At 63.3% G+C, this 15,908-nt stretch overlaps 1 protein-coding gene across 1 annotated transcript in view; it reads left to right on the top strand.

Moving 5' to 3' along the window:
• Positions 1–15,908, top strand: part of CBFA2T3 (CBFA2/RUNX1 partner transcriptional co-repressor 3) — a 94,127-nt gene that overhangs the window by 52,579 nt on the left and 25,640 nt on the right. The window contains exons 2-3 of the mRNA XM_032283899.1: positions 10,675–10,827; positions 13,722–13,796. Of these exons, the coding sequence (XP_032139790.1) occupies positions 10,675–10,827; positions 13,722–13,796 (228 nt within the window). The remainder of the gene's footprint in view (positions 1–10,674; positions 10,828–13,721; positions 13,797–15,908) is intronic.

The raw sequence follows: 15,908 nt of genomic DNA, 5'->3' as shown, positions 1-15,908 counted from the left end.
GGGCAGGGACGCCTTGAGCCGGGTGGTCGGGACGTGGCGGAGGGCGCCGGGGGCAGGGACCCCTTGAGCCGGGTCAGGGAAGGCTTCCCTTAGTCAGGACATTTGCGCCAGGCCTGAACAATGAGGAGACGGACATACAGAGCCAGGGAAAGTATTCCAGCTGGTGCCAAGGCCCTGAGGCTGGCAGGAGGGATGGCGGTGCAGCCGGCGTGACTGGCCAGGACTGGCGGAGAGACCCCCAGCCCGCCTTCCCGTGGGGCCCCGGTAACGCAGCACACGCTGTGCGTCTTCTGCATCTCTGTGGTGAGCCAGGTTCACTTGCAGGGCACAGCTGTCCTGAAGGGCTCCTTGGTCCTCAGTAACCCATGAAGGAGGTTCCCTTCTCTCCTTGGGGAGGGGGGAGGCAAGGCCAGTTCTGCCTGGGGCCATGTCGTGGTGCAGAAGGTGCGGGTGGGCCCAGCCTGCAGGCAGAGGCGGCCTGTGGGCTCCCATCAAATGGAGAGCCTTGGGCTGTGCCCAGAGGGGCGTTTCGGTGAGATTTTTGTGTGATACAGTTTAGCAGCACGTCTGTGACACAGGGGACCTCCGCCTCCTTCCCTCACTGAAAGGATGCCCGGGGCACCTGTTTGTGGTGGTGATGGCAGCCTGGGCCCTGCCAGCCAACTCTGAGTGACAGAGCTTCCCCCACACAGCTGCGGGGGGGAAGGGTCTTCAGTGTTCCCCAGAGGCTTTCTGGTTGGTTCCTTTACCCAACACTGCTGCTCATGGTCACCCGTGGGCTGGCCCTGGGCACAGTGCCAAGGACGAGCCCCACATCAGCCAGCTCCACGCGGCCGCTGCAGCTGGACAGATGGCCCGAAGCATGACACCTGGGTGACTGGGGCAAGCGGCGTCACAGCTCTGTGCCTCAGTTTCCCACCTGCGAGTCGGGCCTCTCACACCGCATGGCTTGGTCAGTCAGCTGGGATTGAAATGAAAGATTGATTTCAGAACCTGAGCTTCAGTGCAGACCAGCTGTCAGCAAACAGGAGTTTAAAAACCCGGGCGCACATGTGCTGAGGACAGGGCCTCCTCTCTGCCCCCTCGTCACATGCCCGTCCCCAGGAGGCTGTGTCGTGGGCCTCGAGGCGTTCTGTTCTAGATGCTCTTCATGAGCTCCCGCACCTCGTCCCTCCACAATCCTGTGGGGTGAATTCCATCCTCATTCCCATTTTACAGTTGAGAAAACTGAGGCCAGATTAGGAGAAAAGCCAGCTGCGTTCCCACAGGGAGGGAAAGCCTGAGGTTTCTGTTCCTCCCTGCCCCAGTCCTCTGACTCTCGAGAGATGCTGTCCCCATGGGAGGGTCACAGCAGGCTTTTGAGTTTGCAAAAGGCTTTTTCTTCACTGTCTCAAGTCACTCCACCCAGAGAGGTGCCCCATCTTACCCGAGGGGAGCCAGAGACTCATATAGGTTTGGGGGCAACCCCCATCCCGAGTTCACACAGTCGGCCGTAGCGGGATGCTAACTGACTTTCCAGCCACCCAGCCTTGCTCTGTTGCCATGGCAACCCGTGACCTCCATAGTCATCGCCCGCAGCCCCTGGGGTCAGGGTCCCTCATTCCTGTCCATGGTGGGAAAGGCAGCAGGGGTGAGTTTGTGGGGCCAGAGTAAGGGTCTGCCCTGGGCCAGGCCCATGAGGACCAGGAAGGGTCAGGGAGAGAAATGGGACTTGGTTCCTCGTCCCTTGAGGGGGCAGGAGGGCCTTCCCAGACCGATGGGGAGAAGGTGCAGCCCCCCTGTTGATACAGCTGCCTACTCTCCAGGCAGGGAGGCCGGGACAAGCCAGATGTGCGGCAGCTGCAGGGCAGCCCCTGAGGCTCTCCGGCTGCCTCACCCACCCCACATCCCACACTTGGCACAGCCCTGGAGGCGGGGGTGGGGGGCACCTGCTGTCCTGGGGTCTGCCCCAAAGGAGCCCCATGTCCCTTCACTTTGCCTTCGTCTTGGCCTGGGAGCCCCAGGTCTGGCGCTGGTCAAAGACCTTCTCAGGGCCCTTCCCAGTCAACACCAGGTTCTCCTGTTTCACCTGCCCCTTGGGGGCTCCGGAGAGCCGGCGCAGAGACCCTGCCGTGGGGGGCACCTGCACTGCTCACGCCATCTGCAGCTCACCCCACAGCTCTTCCGGAGGTGGGAGGGTGCCACCCCTGCCCAGGCCTGTCGGTCCTCAGTGGGCTGTGCCTCTCCGGGCTTTCTCGGTCTCCACGCAGCAGGTGTTTGCTGAGCGCCTGCGGTGTGGGGTGTGGCAGGCACTGCTGCCGGCTGTGGCTGATGAGGCAGAAAAGCCCAGCCCTCCTGGAGCTCACCTGGAGCGTCACAAGAGAGAAAGAGGCGCAAGACAGGTGGGCTGGCCTGCAGAGCTGCGGGGAGAGACAGCGCCAGGAGGGGAGCCGGGGCAAAGGGCTTCGGGGCTGCAGCCTCACTGGAGGCCGGGCCTGGGGCAAAGCGTAAGATGAGAGGCCGACTTTCGGGGACGACGGGGATGCACTTTCCCTGCAGAGGCCCTGGGGCAGGGGCAGCCAGTGGCCAAGGCCCAGCCCAGGGGGTGCAGGGAGCCGGGCGATGAGGCCGGAGGGGCAGCCAGGCACCAAGCGAAGAAGGGCCATGCTGCTCTGGTGCTGGCCAAGGGGCCGGGAAGCTGCCGTGTACTGCTCTTGGGAAGTGTGTCTGGGAGGGTGGCTGGCCCCTCTGGCTCCCTGAAAGCAAGTGTCCGGTTTACCTTGGCCTGGGCTCACTGCACGGGATGGCTGCCCGGCCAAGTAGAGGGTGGAATTCGGAGACTCGGGCTCCATTCCTGGCTCTGCCCCTCACTCACCGCACAGCCGTGGCCAGAGACCTAAGGTGACCTCACCCCTCGGGGCAGTGTGGGTTCAAGGTCACCAATCTCCGGGGCCGTGAGGAGTGGGAGGGTGGCGTGCGTGAGTGACCCTCGGGGTCTCCTCTCTGCTTATCCATGCCTTTCCCAGATGGCCTGCAAATTCGGAAGGAAAATGAGCAGCTGTGTAAGGCAGTGGCGTCCTTCGTCCCAGCCACCACTGGGGTCACCCAGAATGGCCAGTGACTGTCCCACGTGCATTCATGTCATTTCTCGTCCCTGTCACACAGATGTGGATACTGAGGCCGCCCACCCAGGCTGCAGCATTCAGAGCCTGAGCTCAGCCCCCCATTCTGCACTTTTACGGAAGGTCCAACTGAGGCACAGCACTGTTGTGGATGCAGGGCCCATCCTGAGTGCCGGGAGCCCGGCCTGCACCATAGCTCCAGGAAAGGCTTTGCGAGAGGCCTTGCTGCGCCTCTGAGGCTGGGCTTTGGGGTATCCTGGATGAGGGTCGGCTGGGCTGACCGGAGGAGAGGCCTGGAGCCCTCGGGACCCGTTGCGGGCTGCGCCCCCTCCTCCCCTGCGTGCCTGCGGTCAGCTCCGGCAAGGCCAGAGACGACCCCCCTGCCCACGGGAGCATGTCCCAAACTCACGGAGAGAGTGGGCTCCAGAGCCAGGCGGCCTGGGCCCTAGCCTCAGTTTCTCCACCTGACAGCCTCCTAGACCTGCGGAGACACGAAATGAGGTGATCTGCACAAACGCTCAGGTCAGGCAAGGCACACAGAGGGACGTCATTGCTGTGGGTGCACTGCCCGTGCAAAGGCCTCAAGGCAGTCACCTGTGTTACCTGCCCAGTGTCCTGCGTGACAGTCAGAGGAGGCTGCGGCAGAAGCAGAGCCTGTGGCTCCAGAGCTGAGGAGGGCGTGAGATGGGGAAGGCCAGGAAGCCATGAGTTCCCCTCCCATGGAGGGTTCTGGAATCCCCCGGCTGGGAGCCCTGGCCTGTGGCCGTTTCCCAGCTGGGCAGGGCGGGCTGGGCGCCCCGGGCAGACAGGGAAAGTGATGGATGAGTGGCTGGTCCCGGCACATTCCGTATTCTTTCCCAGCCACTCCTCCAGGCCTGGAAAGCGGCTTCCTCTGCCGGCTGGCTAGTGACATTTCGCTGGGAACTGGATGTGCCATCTGGGAAAGACATGGCCTCTCCTCCCATGGGCCCCAGGGAGTGGCCTCCAGGGTCTGGGAATTTTCTTTTATAGAGTCTCTCTTGGTTGTCCAGGCTGGAGTGCAGTGGTAAGAATTCAGCTCACTGCAACCTCCACCTCCCAGGCTAAAGCAATTCTTGGGCCTCATCCTTCTGAGTAGCTGAGATTGCAGACACACACCATCACTTCAGTTAGCTTTTGCATTTTCAGTGGAGATGGGGTTTCACCATGTTGCCCAGGCTGGTCTCAAATGCCTGACCTCAGGTGATCTGCCCCCTTTGGCCTCCAAAGTGCTGGGATTACATGCATGAGCCGTCGTGCCCAGCAGGTCTGGGAATTTTCTTGATGGGTGGGAGCTTGGGAGGCAGGTGAGGCTGCAGCCAGGGCTGGGGAGGAGCCGGCGCCTCTTCCTTTAGACATCTTTGACTGGTTCCTGCATGCCCAGACCCTTTGGGGGAAGCCGCATACAGGGAAACCCAACACCAGGGCACCCACGACTCAGCTGTGCCCAGAGAGGGACACCTTGAGCCCGGAGCCAGTACCTGAGCCACGGAGGGTTCTGGGGTGGGGGGACAGACAATTAGAAGAGGCCGCCATCAGCCACGGGCAGGGAGAGAGGACACTTGGCAGAGGCCCAAGCCATAGAGGCGGGGAAGCCAGGAGGGCAGCCGTACCTCCCATGCTGCAGGTGCCCTCTGTGGCTGGTGGGGAAGGGGTGGCTGGGCCAGGCCACCTGGATCCACACCTGGCTCTCCCCATCCTTGGCCTATCTGTGCCTCGGTTTCCCCACTCTTAAGATGGAAAAGCATAGTCTCTCCGTCGGGGCCACGGAAGAGTCCATGAGGATGGGCTTGGTCCTCTGTGTGAGACCCTTCCCCTCCAGGTGTCGGGGCCCTTCTCACCAGACTCTGCACCACCTGCCCACCTGCCTCTGAGCCAGGACCACAGGGCAGGGGCCAACACCCAGAGTGACCCCGCCCGCCCCAGCAAGAGGACCACAGTGCTGTTAGGACACATGTGCAGCACGTGGGAGGATGGCCAGGGTGGGACAGCAGGTGCCCCAGGGACCCCCTTGTGTGGGGCAGCCAGGCCACAGGACCCCTCCCCAAATTCCAGGCTCCTTCTGCACAGGCAGCGCTGGACCCTCGCTTTGCCACAACTGGTTTCTGCATGGGTGGAGCTGGGCCTTGGGGACTGTTTGAAAATAAATGGGGGTAAGGCCGGGTGCGGTGGCTCAAGCCTGTAATCCCAGCACTTTGGGAGGCCGAGGCGGGTGGATCACGAGGTCAAGAGATCGAGACCATCCTGGTCAACATGGTGAAACCCCGTCTCTACTAAAAATACAAAACATTAGCTGGGCATGGTGGTGCGTGCCTGTAATCCCAGCTACTCAGGAGGCTGAGGCAGGAGAATTGCCTGAACCCAGGAGGCGGAGGTTGCAGTGAGCCGAGATCGCACCATTGCACTCCAGCCTGGGTAACAAGAGCGAAACTCCGTCTCAAAAAAAAATAAATAAATAAATAAATGGGGGTGTCCTTGGGGACCGGGGTCCCCTTGCAGCTGACGTGGGGCTCAGGGATGCTGGAGGCCTCATTTCTGTTTCATGGGTACTTTGAGCTCTGGAAAGAAGCCCCCTCAGGGTTGGAACGACCGTCCTTACGATCACGCCTCAGAGCCCAGCCAACCCCGGGCGCAACCCCACATCCCTTACGGCAACGAGGCCACCCACCCCAGCCTCGAGTGCGAGGCAGAGTCCCTTTGGCCCCTGTGACACCCGCAGGGCCACATGGCCCCGTGCTGCCAAGTCAGGTCCAGGCTGGCTGGTGTCGGCCGGTTCACCTCCCGGTGGCTGCCGTGTGCGGCCCTTGGGCGGCCGAGGGGGGCTCCAGGCGCACACTCTGGTGCTTCCGGGCTCTGAGTCCCAGAATAAGTCCCTTGCCCTCCCTGGGCTTCAGTTTCCCCATCTAGAAAGCGGACGTAGTTACGGCTCCTGCCTCACAGGGCAGTGAGCAGAGGATGCTGGGAACAGGCCTGGGAAGCAGGGTTCCTCCATGACGACATCAGCCCTCCATGACGTCAGCCCTCCCTGCCACTTCACTCTTCTGCCCTGAGACACAAACCCCTTGACACAGAGGCTGTCCCTTTCCTGGCGCTGCTGAGCCCCGGGGTTACTGGGGACCACCGTGCCAGGACACGGGTCTGCTGTGTAGCACCAGGGGCCCTGTGTGCCGGCAGTTATTTCTCCAAGTGGTTTGATGATGCGTTCTCCGTGTCTGGACGGGCCGTCTTGCAGATGGAGGCGGGAACAGGGCCAGTGAGCGGTCCTGTGCCCGGGACGGGGAGATGGGCCAGGCCTCTTCCTCCGTGGTTCACAGCCACGGGCCAGCAGCCCACGGGGCCTCCGAGCCTCAAAGTAGGCCTGGGGAGCGGAAATGGCCCTTGTCCGAGATGCAGGGCCTCAGCGGGGAGTGGGGCAGGAAGCCAGGCGCCCTGGAAGGACGAGGCTGGGCCCGTCTAGTGGTGCCTTCACCTGGAGAGGAGGCTGCAGTGGCCTTGGTGGGGCCGCGGACCAGCGGGGGCTCCCCACACTGCTTGGGTGTGCAGGGATGGAGAAGGATAACAGCCACCATTTCAAGTGATCGCAGGGAGTGCTGGGCCCCCACAGAGCATGGCTTCCCCTCCATCGCTTTGGTGAGGGACCATGCTGCACCGGCCCAGACGCGAGGAAATGGCGGCCAGGCTGTGGCTTGTCCGAGGAAGCCCGGCCAGCAGGACTCGGCCTCCCTCTGCGGCTGTGGGGTGGACCCACCGTGCCTCCTTGTCCAGCCAGCTCCAAGGAGGTGGGTGTCCAGGGCAGCTGTGGGTCCCCTGCCCTGAGCCCCGACCCCCTGTGTCCTGCAGCTGGGCAGCCCTGCCCCTAACCACTGCACCCACTCACCCCCACTTTTCTCTCTGCTCCCTTCCAGCCCCCAAGGGGTGGACCCCAAAGAGGCATTTTCCCTGGGGGACTTCCTTGGGAGGCTGCCCGGGTTGAGCTGTTTCCTGGGAGACCCAGTCAAGCACAGAGACCCTGCAAACAAGTCCGGCAAGAGGCAGGGCCACTGAGTGAGGGGACGTCCTGGGGAAGTGAACGGGGGAGGCTGGAAGAGCTCTGGGGATGGAGCAGCCTCTCCTGTGGAAGTGAGGTTGAAGCTGAATCCCAGAGGGAAGGAGGGGAGGTGGCCGAGCCCTGGGGGAGAGCAGGGTCAGGGCGTGGTGTGGACTGAAGCCCCACGTGCAGTGGAAGCTGCTGGGGGGTCTCGAGCAGGAGAGAGGCTATGTGCCCCCCAGAGACGGCCCTGGCTTCTGCTGTGCAGACCCCCGACTCCCTGCTGCCCTCACCCCACCCCCTCTCCTTCCCAGGTCCCTCCTCCCCAGGCCATTTCGTTGACCACAAACCCTGTTCCTCTAAGCATCCGCACTCACCCTCGTCTTCCTGCAGTCCTTGTCACTTCTGCTTTCTTGGGTGGAGTCTGCGCCGGGGGCAGCCGCAGGAGCAGGCCGAGGCACACCTGGCTCCATGAGCCTCGGCCCGGTCCCCTTGCATGCCAGGCAGGGTGTGGGGACCTCCCCGTCATCACCTGTCAGTCAGCTTCCTCCACAGGTACAGAGGAGGAAGGTGAGGCTCAGAGAGGGGAAGAGGCTCTCCCTAGGCCACACAGCCAGGAACACTCAGACAGGATTCAGCAAACCCTGTGAGGTCCTATCACCTGCACGGCTGCCCTGCACAGCCCGGGGTGGGGCCCGCAGAGCGGAGGGGAGGCCACCAGCCACTCCCCAGCGTGTGCCTCAGGCACGGGGCCTCCTGCCCCCCGCAGCCTCTGTCCGGCCTCCGGTTTGAATTCCAGAACTACTGCCTCTTTGCAAGTACCCTGAGCCCTAGAACGAGGACGTGCATTGGTGACAAGCCGGGACCTGGAAGTCCTGCAGAGCCCGGCCCTGTGGGGGCAGCTCTGGGTCGAGGTTCAGACTTGCGGTGGGAGTCACCTCTCTGAGCCTCATCACTCCTTGTAAAATGGGCTGTTGGTAGCGTCACCACAGGGTCCATGAGGGTGACAGGAGTCCTCGGTATCTGTAAATCACCGAGAAGAGCCTCCCTGCGGTCCTGCGGTGAGCCGCTATCCAGGTCTCCTGGTAAAGGGACAGCCACTGTTCTGCCCAAAGGGAACCCACGAAATCCCGACTGCCCCGGGCGCTGACGGGCACTGTCCGCTCTGGCTTCGGGCCCAGCATGTCACAAGCACGCGGGCGGTGGCCGTAAGCTCTTGTTGGATGATGACTGTGGTAAGTCCTTGTGCCGCCGCCTGACAGCTCCCGGCTCCTGGCCACCCTCTCAACCCTAGGAAACGTGGCATGTCCGTCCACCCCACAAGCCCACCCAGCGCCCGGCAGCAGCTCCCCGGAGGGGGCTCTCTGTGCAGCCACTTCTGTTTTAATCGATTTTCAAGGCTCAAATGAAGCTGCCTCCGTGGGAGGGCTATGAAAGGTCCAAACAGGTGGCATCCCCAGTGTCCTGGACCCGTGTCCCCAGAGCCAGCCTGGCACTTGAAGCTCCCAACCCCATCCCTGCTGGCTCCCTTCTGAGCGTGCCCAACCCTCTCTGGCCCAAGGGCAGCCTGATCAGAATGGGAGCACCCCACAGGGACGCCCTACCACACTCAACCATCTTACACCCCACAGGGATGCCCCACGTACCCACCTTCTTGCATTGTCACCAGGGACTGGCCACCAGCCCTGTAGCCAGGAGGTGTTGACGGCCCCCACAGCTGTGGCCACACGTGTTCCCAGCCGTCAGCCTCCGGGCAGGTGGGTGGCCAGGAGGGGCAGGCACCCCTCAGAGTGAGGCCAGCAGCTGTGTGGAGGGGACAGCAGGGGCCACGAGGCCTGGGTGGCTGCTTACTTGCTGCTTCCTCGCCACGCTGTTCACCACACACCAAGCAGACAGGGTACAGGGTTGGGGGGGTGCTTCTCCACTCCTGCCTGCACAGGCGCTGGTTACAGCCGGGCACCGCCACCCTGAGATGTCGGGCAGGACCTCGGCCTCTCTGAGCTTCTCTGCCCTCCGTAAAAGAGGCAGATGGCAAGGGGATCTGTGAGGTTTGCATAGCATTTGGCACGTGGTAGCCGAAAAAGCCATGTATTGGTCACCTTCCACAGAGGCCCGGTGGCCCTGACGCCCAGGGCATCTCTGCATCTGACGATGGTGCTGGGGCCCCTGGCGTGGGGAAATGGCAAGAGAAGCAGGGGCAGCATCCACAACTCACTAATGAAGGCGACAGACACCAGCCAACTGTGGCTTCACCTGCTCATGCCCTGGGCCATGGGTGAGACCCCACAGGTGTGAGCAGCAGGGGGAGCGTGCGGGAGCGTGCGGGGCCGTGCGGGTGAGAGCAGCAGGGGGAGCGTGCGGGGCCGTGCAGGTGAGAGCAGGTAGAGACTGCCCACCTTGTTGGTCTCAGCCGCTGAGGCCCCGAAGCCTCAGCGGGGGGTCCCAGGCCTTTCCAGTTAGCCTTGGTGCTGGCTGACCTTGACTTAGATGAATTGGGGATCCCGAGGCTTATGCCCCTACCCCCTGCGAAAACGGCCACCGTCAGGCTGCCGGCTCAGCCTCTAGGTGTCTGGGGGAGGTCTGTGCTGCAGGCCCTGGGGTTAACCCGGAAGCTGTGTCCACAGGTCCTGCGCTCTGGGTGGCTCAGGGGGTTCAGTGTCCACCAGTCCCAGCCCACCAGCGCCTTCAGCATTTTCCGGCCCTCTCCCGCACAGCTGGCCCTGGGCCAAGCTTCTCAGAGCCCTGGGAGCCTCGGGCCACGGGGAATGCTGTTCAGCTGTGCGTTCTGCTGCATGGACTGTCCCGGAACCACCACATGCGGGCGGGCCACACTGGAAGAGGCCGGGCTTCACCATCCTGAAATCAATGCCGCCTCCTCCGTCTCAGCTGTCCTGCCCATCACCCGGGCGGAAGGCAGTTAAAGTAGAGGTTCTGCCGCCTGAGATGGTCCGCATGCTGGGCTCTGCCTGGGCAGGCATTCCCTTCCCAGGGGAGCCTTCTAGCACCTGAAGGTGGCAGGGAGTCTTAGAACTGTGGCTTCTGGGGCCGGAGCAGCAGCAGCCCCACCTGGGAACATGTGGGAAATGCAGATTCTGCATCCCAGCCTGACCTGCAGCTGAATCAGAACTGGGGGAGAGGCTGAGGCCAAGCTGAACATCCCCTGGGGTGCGCATGGAGGTGGGAGCGTGGCACTGCTGCCTCGGGCACTGCCCGCTCCCTGCTCTGCAGAAACCTCAAGCCTGGGGTGGGGCGCGGCTTTCCCAGGCCTGCCACACACTGAGGGCCCCGGCCCGTCTGGCGGCCACCTGCGGTGAGCTGACCCAGCCGGTTGTCCAGCCTGGCTCTGCCCCCCGATCACCTGCAGGTGGGGCATCTGCCGCCTGTCAGGGCACCTGGGGCGGGCTGCTCCTGCTGGGAGCCCACCTGGGCCTGCAGACACGTGATGGGGCCTTGGCAGGGAACCCGTGGGGCTGCGGGCACGGGCCTCTGCACTTAGCCGGCTTCATCGACTCTCTCTTTCGGTCACAGCCCCAGTGGACAGGAAGGCTAAGGCCTCAGCGATGCCGGACTCCCCAGCGGAGGTGAAGACACAGCCTCGGTCCACACCCCCCAGCATGCCACCCCCACCACCTGCCGCATCCCAGGGAGCCACACGCCCCCCCTCCTTCACGCCACACACACGTGAGTAGCCCCCAGCCGATGGCCGAGGGCCAGGTATTTCAGGGGAGCCCCTCGTGTCATTTGAAATCCTGAGCTTCCTGCCCTGAGCCGCTGAGCACCTGCTGTAAGCCCTGAGCGTGAGGAGCTCATGAGGCGTGGCCCAGAGCCCAAGCTTTGCAGTTCAAATCCCAGCTTCCCTGCTTCCCACTGTGCAGCCCCTGGCCCACGCCTCGGCCTCTCGGGACCCCAGCTTCCTCATCTGCAGCTCGGGGCCTCCCGGGGCTGTGGTGGGGCCAGGTGAGTCCACACAGGCCTTGCACCAGGGCCGGCCACTGTGCCTCAGGCTTTCTGCCTTGCTTGGCAGGCCCCGGGATGCCAGGCTCCATCCAGAGGGAACGTGGGGCTAGGACGGGGCCAGGGGCTCTCCCAGGGTCACACAGCAGCTCACCTGTGCACAGGACCCACGGGGGAGCTCAGATCCCAGGGGCTCTGCAGTCCGGCTGAGCACGGGGGCCAGGGTGGGGGCCTTGGAACGCTCTCAGGCCCTGGGCAAGGGGTTGGCCAGGCTTGGTGCGCAGAGCCGCCGAGGGTGGGCCGCGGGGCGCTATGGGGAGGGAGCAGCCAGCTCTCGTCACAGTCACCGCCGCAGCCTTGGCTTTAAAGGCAGACGTCAGTTCCCAGTCACTTGGCCAGTCGCTGGGCAGGTGGGTGGGCAGCGTCTCTGCCGCTGGAGGCCGGGGCTCAGGAGCGTGTGTTAGTGTCTCCAGGGCTGGAGACTGTTAGCCTCAGTGGACAGGAGGCTAAGGCACGGAGCCCCTCTCTGGGGAGGAGCCTCAGACTTTTGTCCTGCTGGCCCCAGGTCCCCACCGGCGAGGAGGAGCTGCTTCCTCTGTCCCTTTATGTCACGACTGTCCCTAGAGCACCAGGCGGCCATGGGCCAGACCTGCTCCCCCCGCTCTGCCCTGAGGCCGGGAGGCCTGCTCCTCCACGGGGCTTTGGGCATCAGCTCTCTCCCTCTGGAAAGAGCATTGGCTGGCGGGTCCAGTAGCAGATTGAGGGCCCCTGTTTATAGGACGCTGGCTCCAAGCCAGCCTTCTGACTTGACGGGGAATGGTGTGACCCACCAATGGGGTGCTCGCAGGTGTGCTGCGTGTAGGCAGGTACATCCAGAAACGTGCCCAGCACTCAGTGGGAGCCAAACAGCCTCAAGCCCACTCCCTGCACCCGCGGGGCGTCCACATGTGATGGAGCCTGTATTCCTGCCTGGCCCTGCCTCCCGACAGGCGGGATGCTGCAGTCACAATCATGCAGGTCCTGGAGGGCGGCTGGCCCAGCGTGCGGTCCCAGCTCTGCTGAGCTGGCTGCAGTTTCTTGTAAGAGGTTCGCTAGGGGAGGAAACACTCAGGGGGGACCACGGGAGACGCAGCCATGGGTGCAGTGCCTAAAACGCCCGCTCCACAAACATCCTCAGAGCCCGTGTCAGGGACAAATGCTGCGAGCTGAGCCTGGCCCCGGACCCTCAGGGAAGCGTCTCCCCATCTGCTCTTCCCCATGTACCAACAGCCCATGCTTCAAAGGTGCTCATCTGGTGACCCGATGCTCCTGGCTGGGGGTGGGGTGGGGCCAGCGGAGGCCGCAGGCTCTGCTTCTGGAAACCTGTGAACAGATGTGAGGGCAGCTGGCCTGCCCGGGGCTGGGGGTCCTTTCCGCCCCCTCCATTCTCAGCCTGCCACGGACCACATTTCTGGGGTGAGGTCCCAGCTACGTTTAGGAGCATGAAGGTTATAGAAGAGATACGCGATGCTTTTTCTCCTCTGAGCTGATGCTTCGGTCCCACTGGGTTGGCAGGAGCACCTGTCTGAGGCTCTGAGCACCCCGAGGCAGCCTCAGGTTCATCCTACTCCACACAAGTCCCTGATAGCCTGGTGGTTGGCTGTGCCCCTGGCCCTGGCTGATGGCTGCCCTGGAGGGGCCATAGCTCAGCCACAGAACCCTGACTGGAGGCTCCGGAGCCTCCCTGGGGACTGGCCTCTGAGCCAATGGGAGACTGGCCCCGAACGGCGGCTTGAGGCCGGAAGCTTTTCTTCCTGTGACTGCTTGGAGCACAGATTCATCTTGGAGTTGAAGCCGTGGTGCAGCTGTGGGGGCAAGGGGCGAAGGGAAGGCAGATAGGCAGCAGAGACCCAGACCAAGCTCCCCTAAAGCTGGGTGGACCCTCAAAGGGCTAAGGCTTTATCCTGCGCTTGATTACCCCCATGACAGAGAGCTCACTGCCTGCGTTTACAGAGCTATAGCCTGTCTTCCTGTGGCCTTTACCACTAACTTCAGCTCAGAAAGATTAAATCTTTCTTTCTTTTTTGATGTAATAGAGATGGGGTCTCCCTACGTTGTCCAGGCTGGTCTTGAACTCCTGGGCTGAAATGATCCTCCCGCCTCGGCCTCCCGAAGTGTTGGGATTAGAGGCGTGAGCCGCCACGCCCGGCGGAGTCTTTCTTCCTGTTCAGTGCTTCCCCTTTCAGCGCTGACCCTGGGCTTTGAGAGACTCCAAGCTGAGCCTCAGGTCACTTTTAGAACATGCAGCTTTGGCCCAGGCCCCTGAGGATGGTGATGATGGGGTTGTAGGCGCCGCGTGGGAAGAGGGCGTGGAGAACGAGGGCCCCACCCCTGCCGACAGAGAAGCCAAGGTTCTTGTAGATTCTGGAACAGTCCTGCCAAAAATGGCCCTTAGAGATCACCCACTCTCAGAGAAGGAAACTGAGGCCTGGAGAGGGGAGTGGCCTGGCCCCAGGCGGCGACAGACCCCGATCCCTGATACCCTCTGAGAAGTAGGAAGAGCGGGGCTGCGGGTCCCCCGCAGGGCGGGGTCCCCTGCCCACGCCCCTCCTGACAGCGTGTTCTTCTTATTTTGCTTACAGATCGAGAGGACGGGCCTGCAGCGCTGCCCCACGGCCGTTTACATGGCTGCTTAAAATGGTCCATGGTCTGTCTCTGTAAGTAAAATAACGAAAACCACAGGCCTCCCACCCTCTGCTGCCCCAGCACGGCCGCCCTGGGGGGCCACAGCTCTCCTCCCACGGCCTCAGCGCCCACAGTGTTGCCTCTGCCCTGTTGGCCCTGCCTCCTTAGGGAGAAGAGGACGTGGGAGGGCAGAGACACCGGCGTCCCCACGTCCCACAGACCCTCCTGCTCCAAGCTGCAGGGCCTTAGGTAGGAGCAGAGCCTCTCTGAGCTTCCTTCCCCAGCAGCAAAACATGGCACCTGCGGCTGACTGCCAGTGTCTAGGGGAAGGATGGGGCACAGTTTCTCGCCAGCGTATAGCTCAGCCATTGCTAGGGCAGACCCCACCTACCCAGAGTCCCAGCTGCGAGCTGTGATTTCTTGCCAGGGTGACCTTGGACAGGTACCACCCTGTGCCTCAGTTTCCCCACCTGTAAAAGGGAAGTAATCATGGCACCCCGTGCCAAGGGTGATCTCCAGGAGCCATGAGAGGGTGGGGCCGGGCACACGCTGGGCACTCAGCAGACTTGAGTCACCAGCAGATGTTTCCGTCCATGCGCGTGGCCCACGCAGGTGTTCCATGAGCACGGGCTCTTACCAGGTGGTGTTTGGAGTTTTGGTCACCCAGTAGGTGCAGCCGTGCTTGAGCCTGTGAGACGGACTTCGGTCCATCGCCACCAGCCCGCCTGGCAGCACGGCCCAGCTGTGGCCGCCGCGCTGCTCCAGCTGTAAGGACGGCCGATCAGCGTGCCCTGTTTCTGCCGCACGGGGCCGTCTGTGCCGCAGGCGTTACTCTGTGACGGGCCTGGCCATACGCTGGTGCCTGGTGGGCGGACCCCCGACCGTGGCTGCTCTCTCCGCGGTGTGAACTTACGGATGATGATGAGGGTGAATCCCAGCTCCAGGACAGCCTGTCCCGGAGCCCCCACAGCCAGGAGAAGGGGTGGCGGGAGGGGCTGCCTTAGGGTGCCTCTGCCCCATCTAACCCTCCCAGCAAAGCCCTGAGGAGCTGTGGGGTGCTAGCGTGTGCCCCCAAACCTCAGCTGGGGACACGTGTGCGGTCTAACTTAGTAACACACCTGTTGTGGGAATGGAAGCACTTGTGCCGGGTTATTTTCGGCCTCTCTTTAGCTGCTGAGACTGCCCAGCAGCACGGAGGGAGTGCACGGGCAGGCAAGGGCGAGCAGGCCGCCGGAAGGACCGGGCACCCTGGGCAAGGCTGGTAAGCGAACCTGCAGGAGGGCCAGGCTGGCCAGGGCGGGGGCGGGGACCCGGCGTGCACCGTGGTGCATGTGAGGAGCTGCTGCAAGGTCCACAGTCCTGGGAACAGTCCCGCGTGTCCTGGAGAAGCCAGCTCCCTGCTGCGGTGAGGTCTCCCACGGTGACGGCGTCTCCTGGCCTGGCTGGGTGGCCGCAGGTGGCTGTCCTCAGTCTTGACGGGGGGTGTGTGTGTCACAGTTCACCGTGTGGCCAGTGAGAGGGAAACTCAGCAGTGCGGTCGGTCCTCCAGACAGAGCCTCCAAGGGCGTGAGACCAGGGGCCCAGCACACCCTGCGTCAGCTCGGCACCCACTGTCCCGCAGAGGAGGGAAAGCCCCAGAACCCCGCACCTTTATTGGTGTCATGCCCTCCAGAGGGCGGGTGTGTCCATCCTGTGCCCAGGAAGGCGCTCCTGAGATCATTCAACCCTGGCGGGGTGCAGAGAAGCACCTCCCGTGACAGCCGCCCCTGGTTGAGGGGCATAGCCGCTCAGAATGTACGTGGAGGGAGGCCAGAACCCCGTGTAGGGGGAGGCCAGAACCCCGTGTGGAGGGAGGCCAGAACACACATGGAGGGAGGCCAGAACCCCGTGTGGGGGGAGGCCAGAACCCCGTGTGGAGGGAGGCCAGAACCCCGTGTGGGGGAAGGCCAGAACCCCGTGTGGGGGGAGGCCAGAACACGCGTGGAGGGAGGCCAGAACCCCGTGTAGGGGGAGGCCAGAACACACATGGAGGGAGGCCAGAACCCCGTGTGGGGGGAGGCCAGAACCCCGTGTGGAGGGAGGCCAGAACCCCGTGTGGGGGAGGCCAGAACACGCGTGGAGGGAGGCCAGAACCCCGTGTGGGG

This window comes from Sapajus apella, unplaced genomic scaffold (genome assembly GCF_009761245.1).
Source record: "Sapajus apella isolate SASKATOON/1434 unplaced genomic scaffold, GSC_monkey_1.0 scaffold15, whole genome shotgun sequence".
NCBI lineage: Eukaryota > Metazoa > Chordata > Mammalia > Primates > Cebidae > Sapajus > Sapajus apella.
The sequence above is the reverse complement of the archived record's forward strand: the minus strand, read 5'-3'. Positions and strand labels throughout refer to the sequence as shown.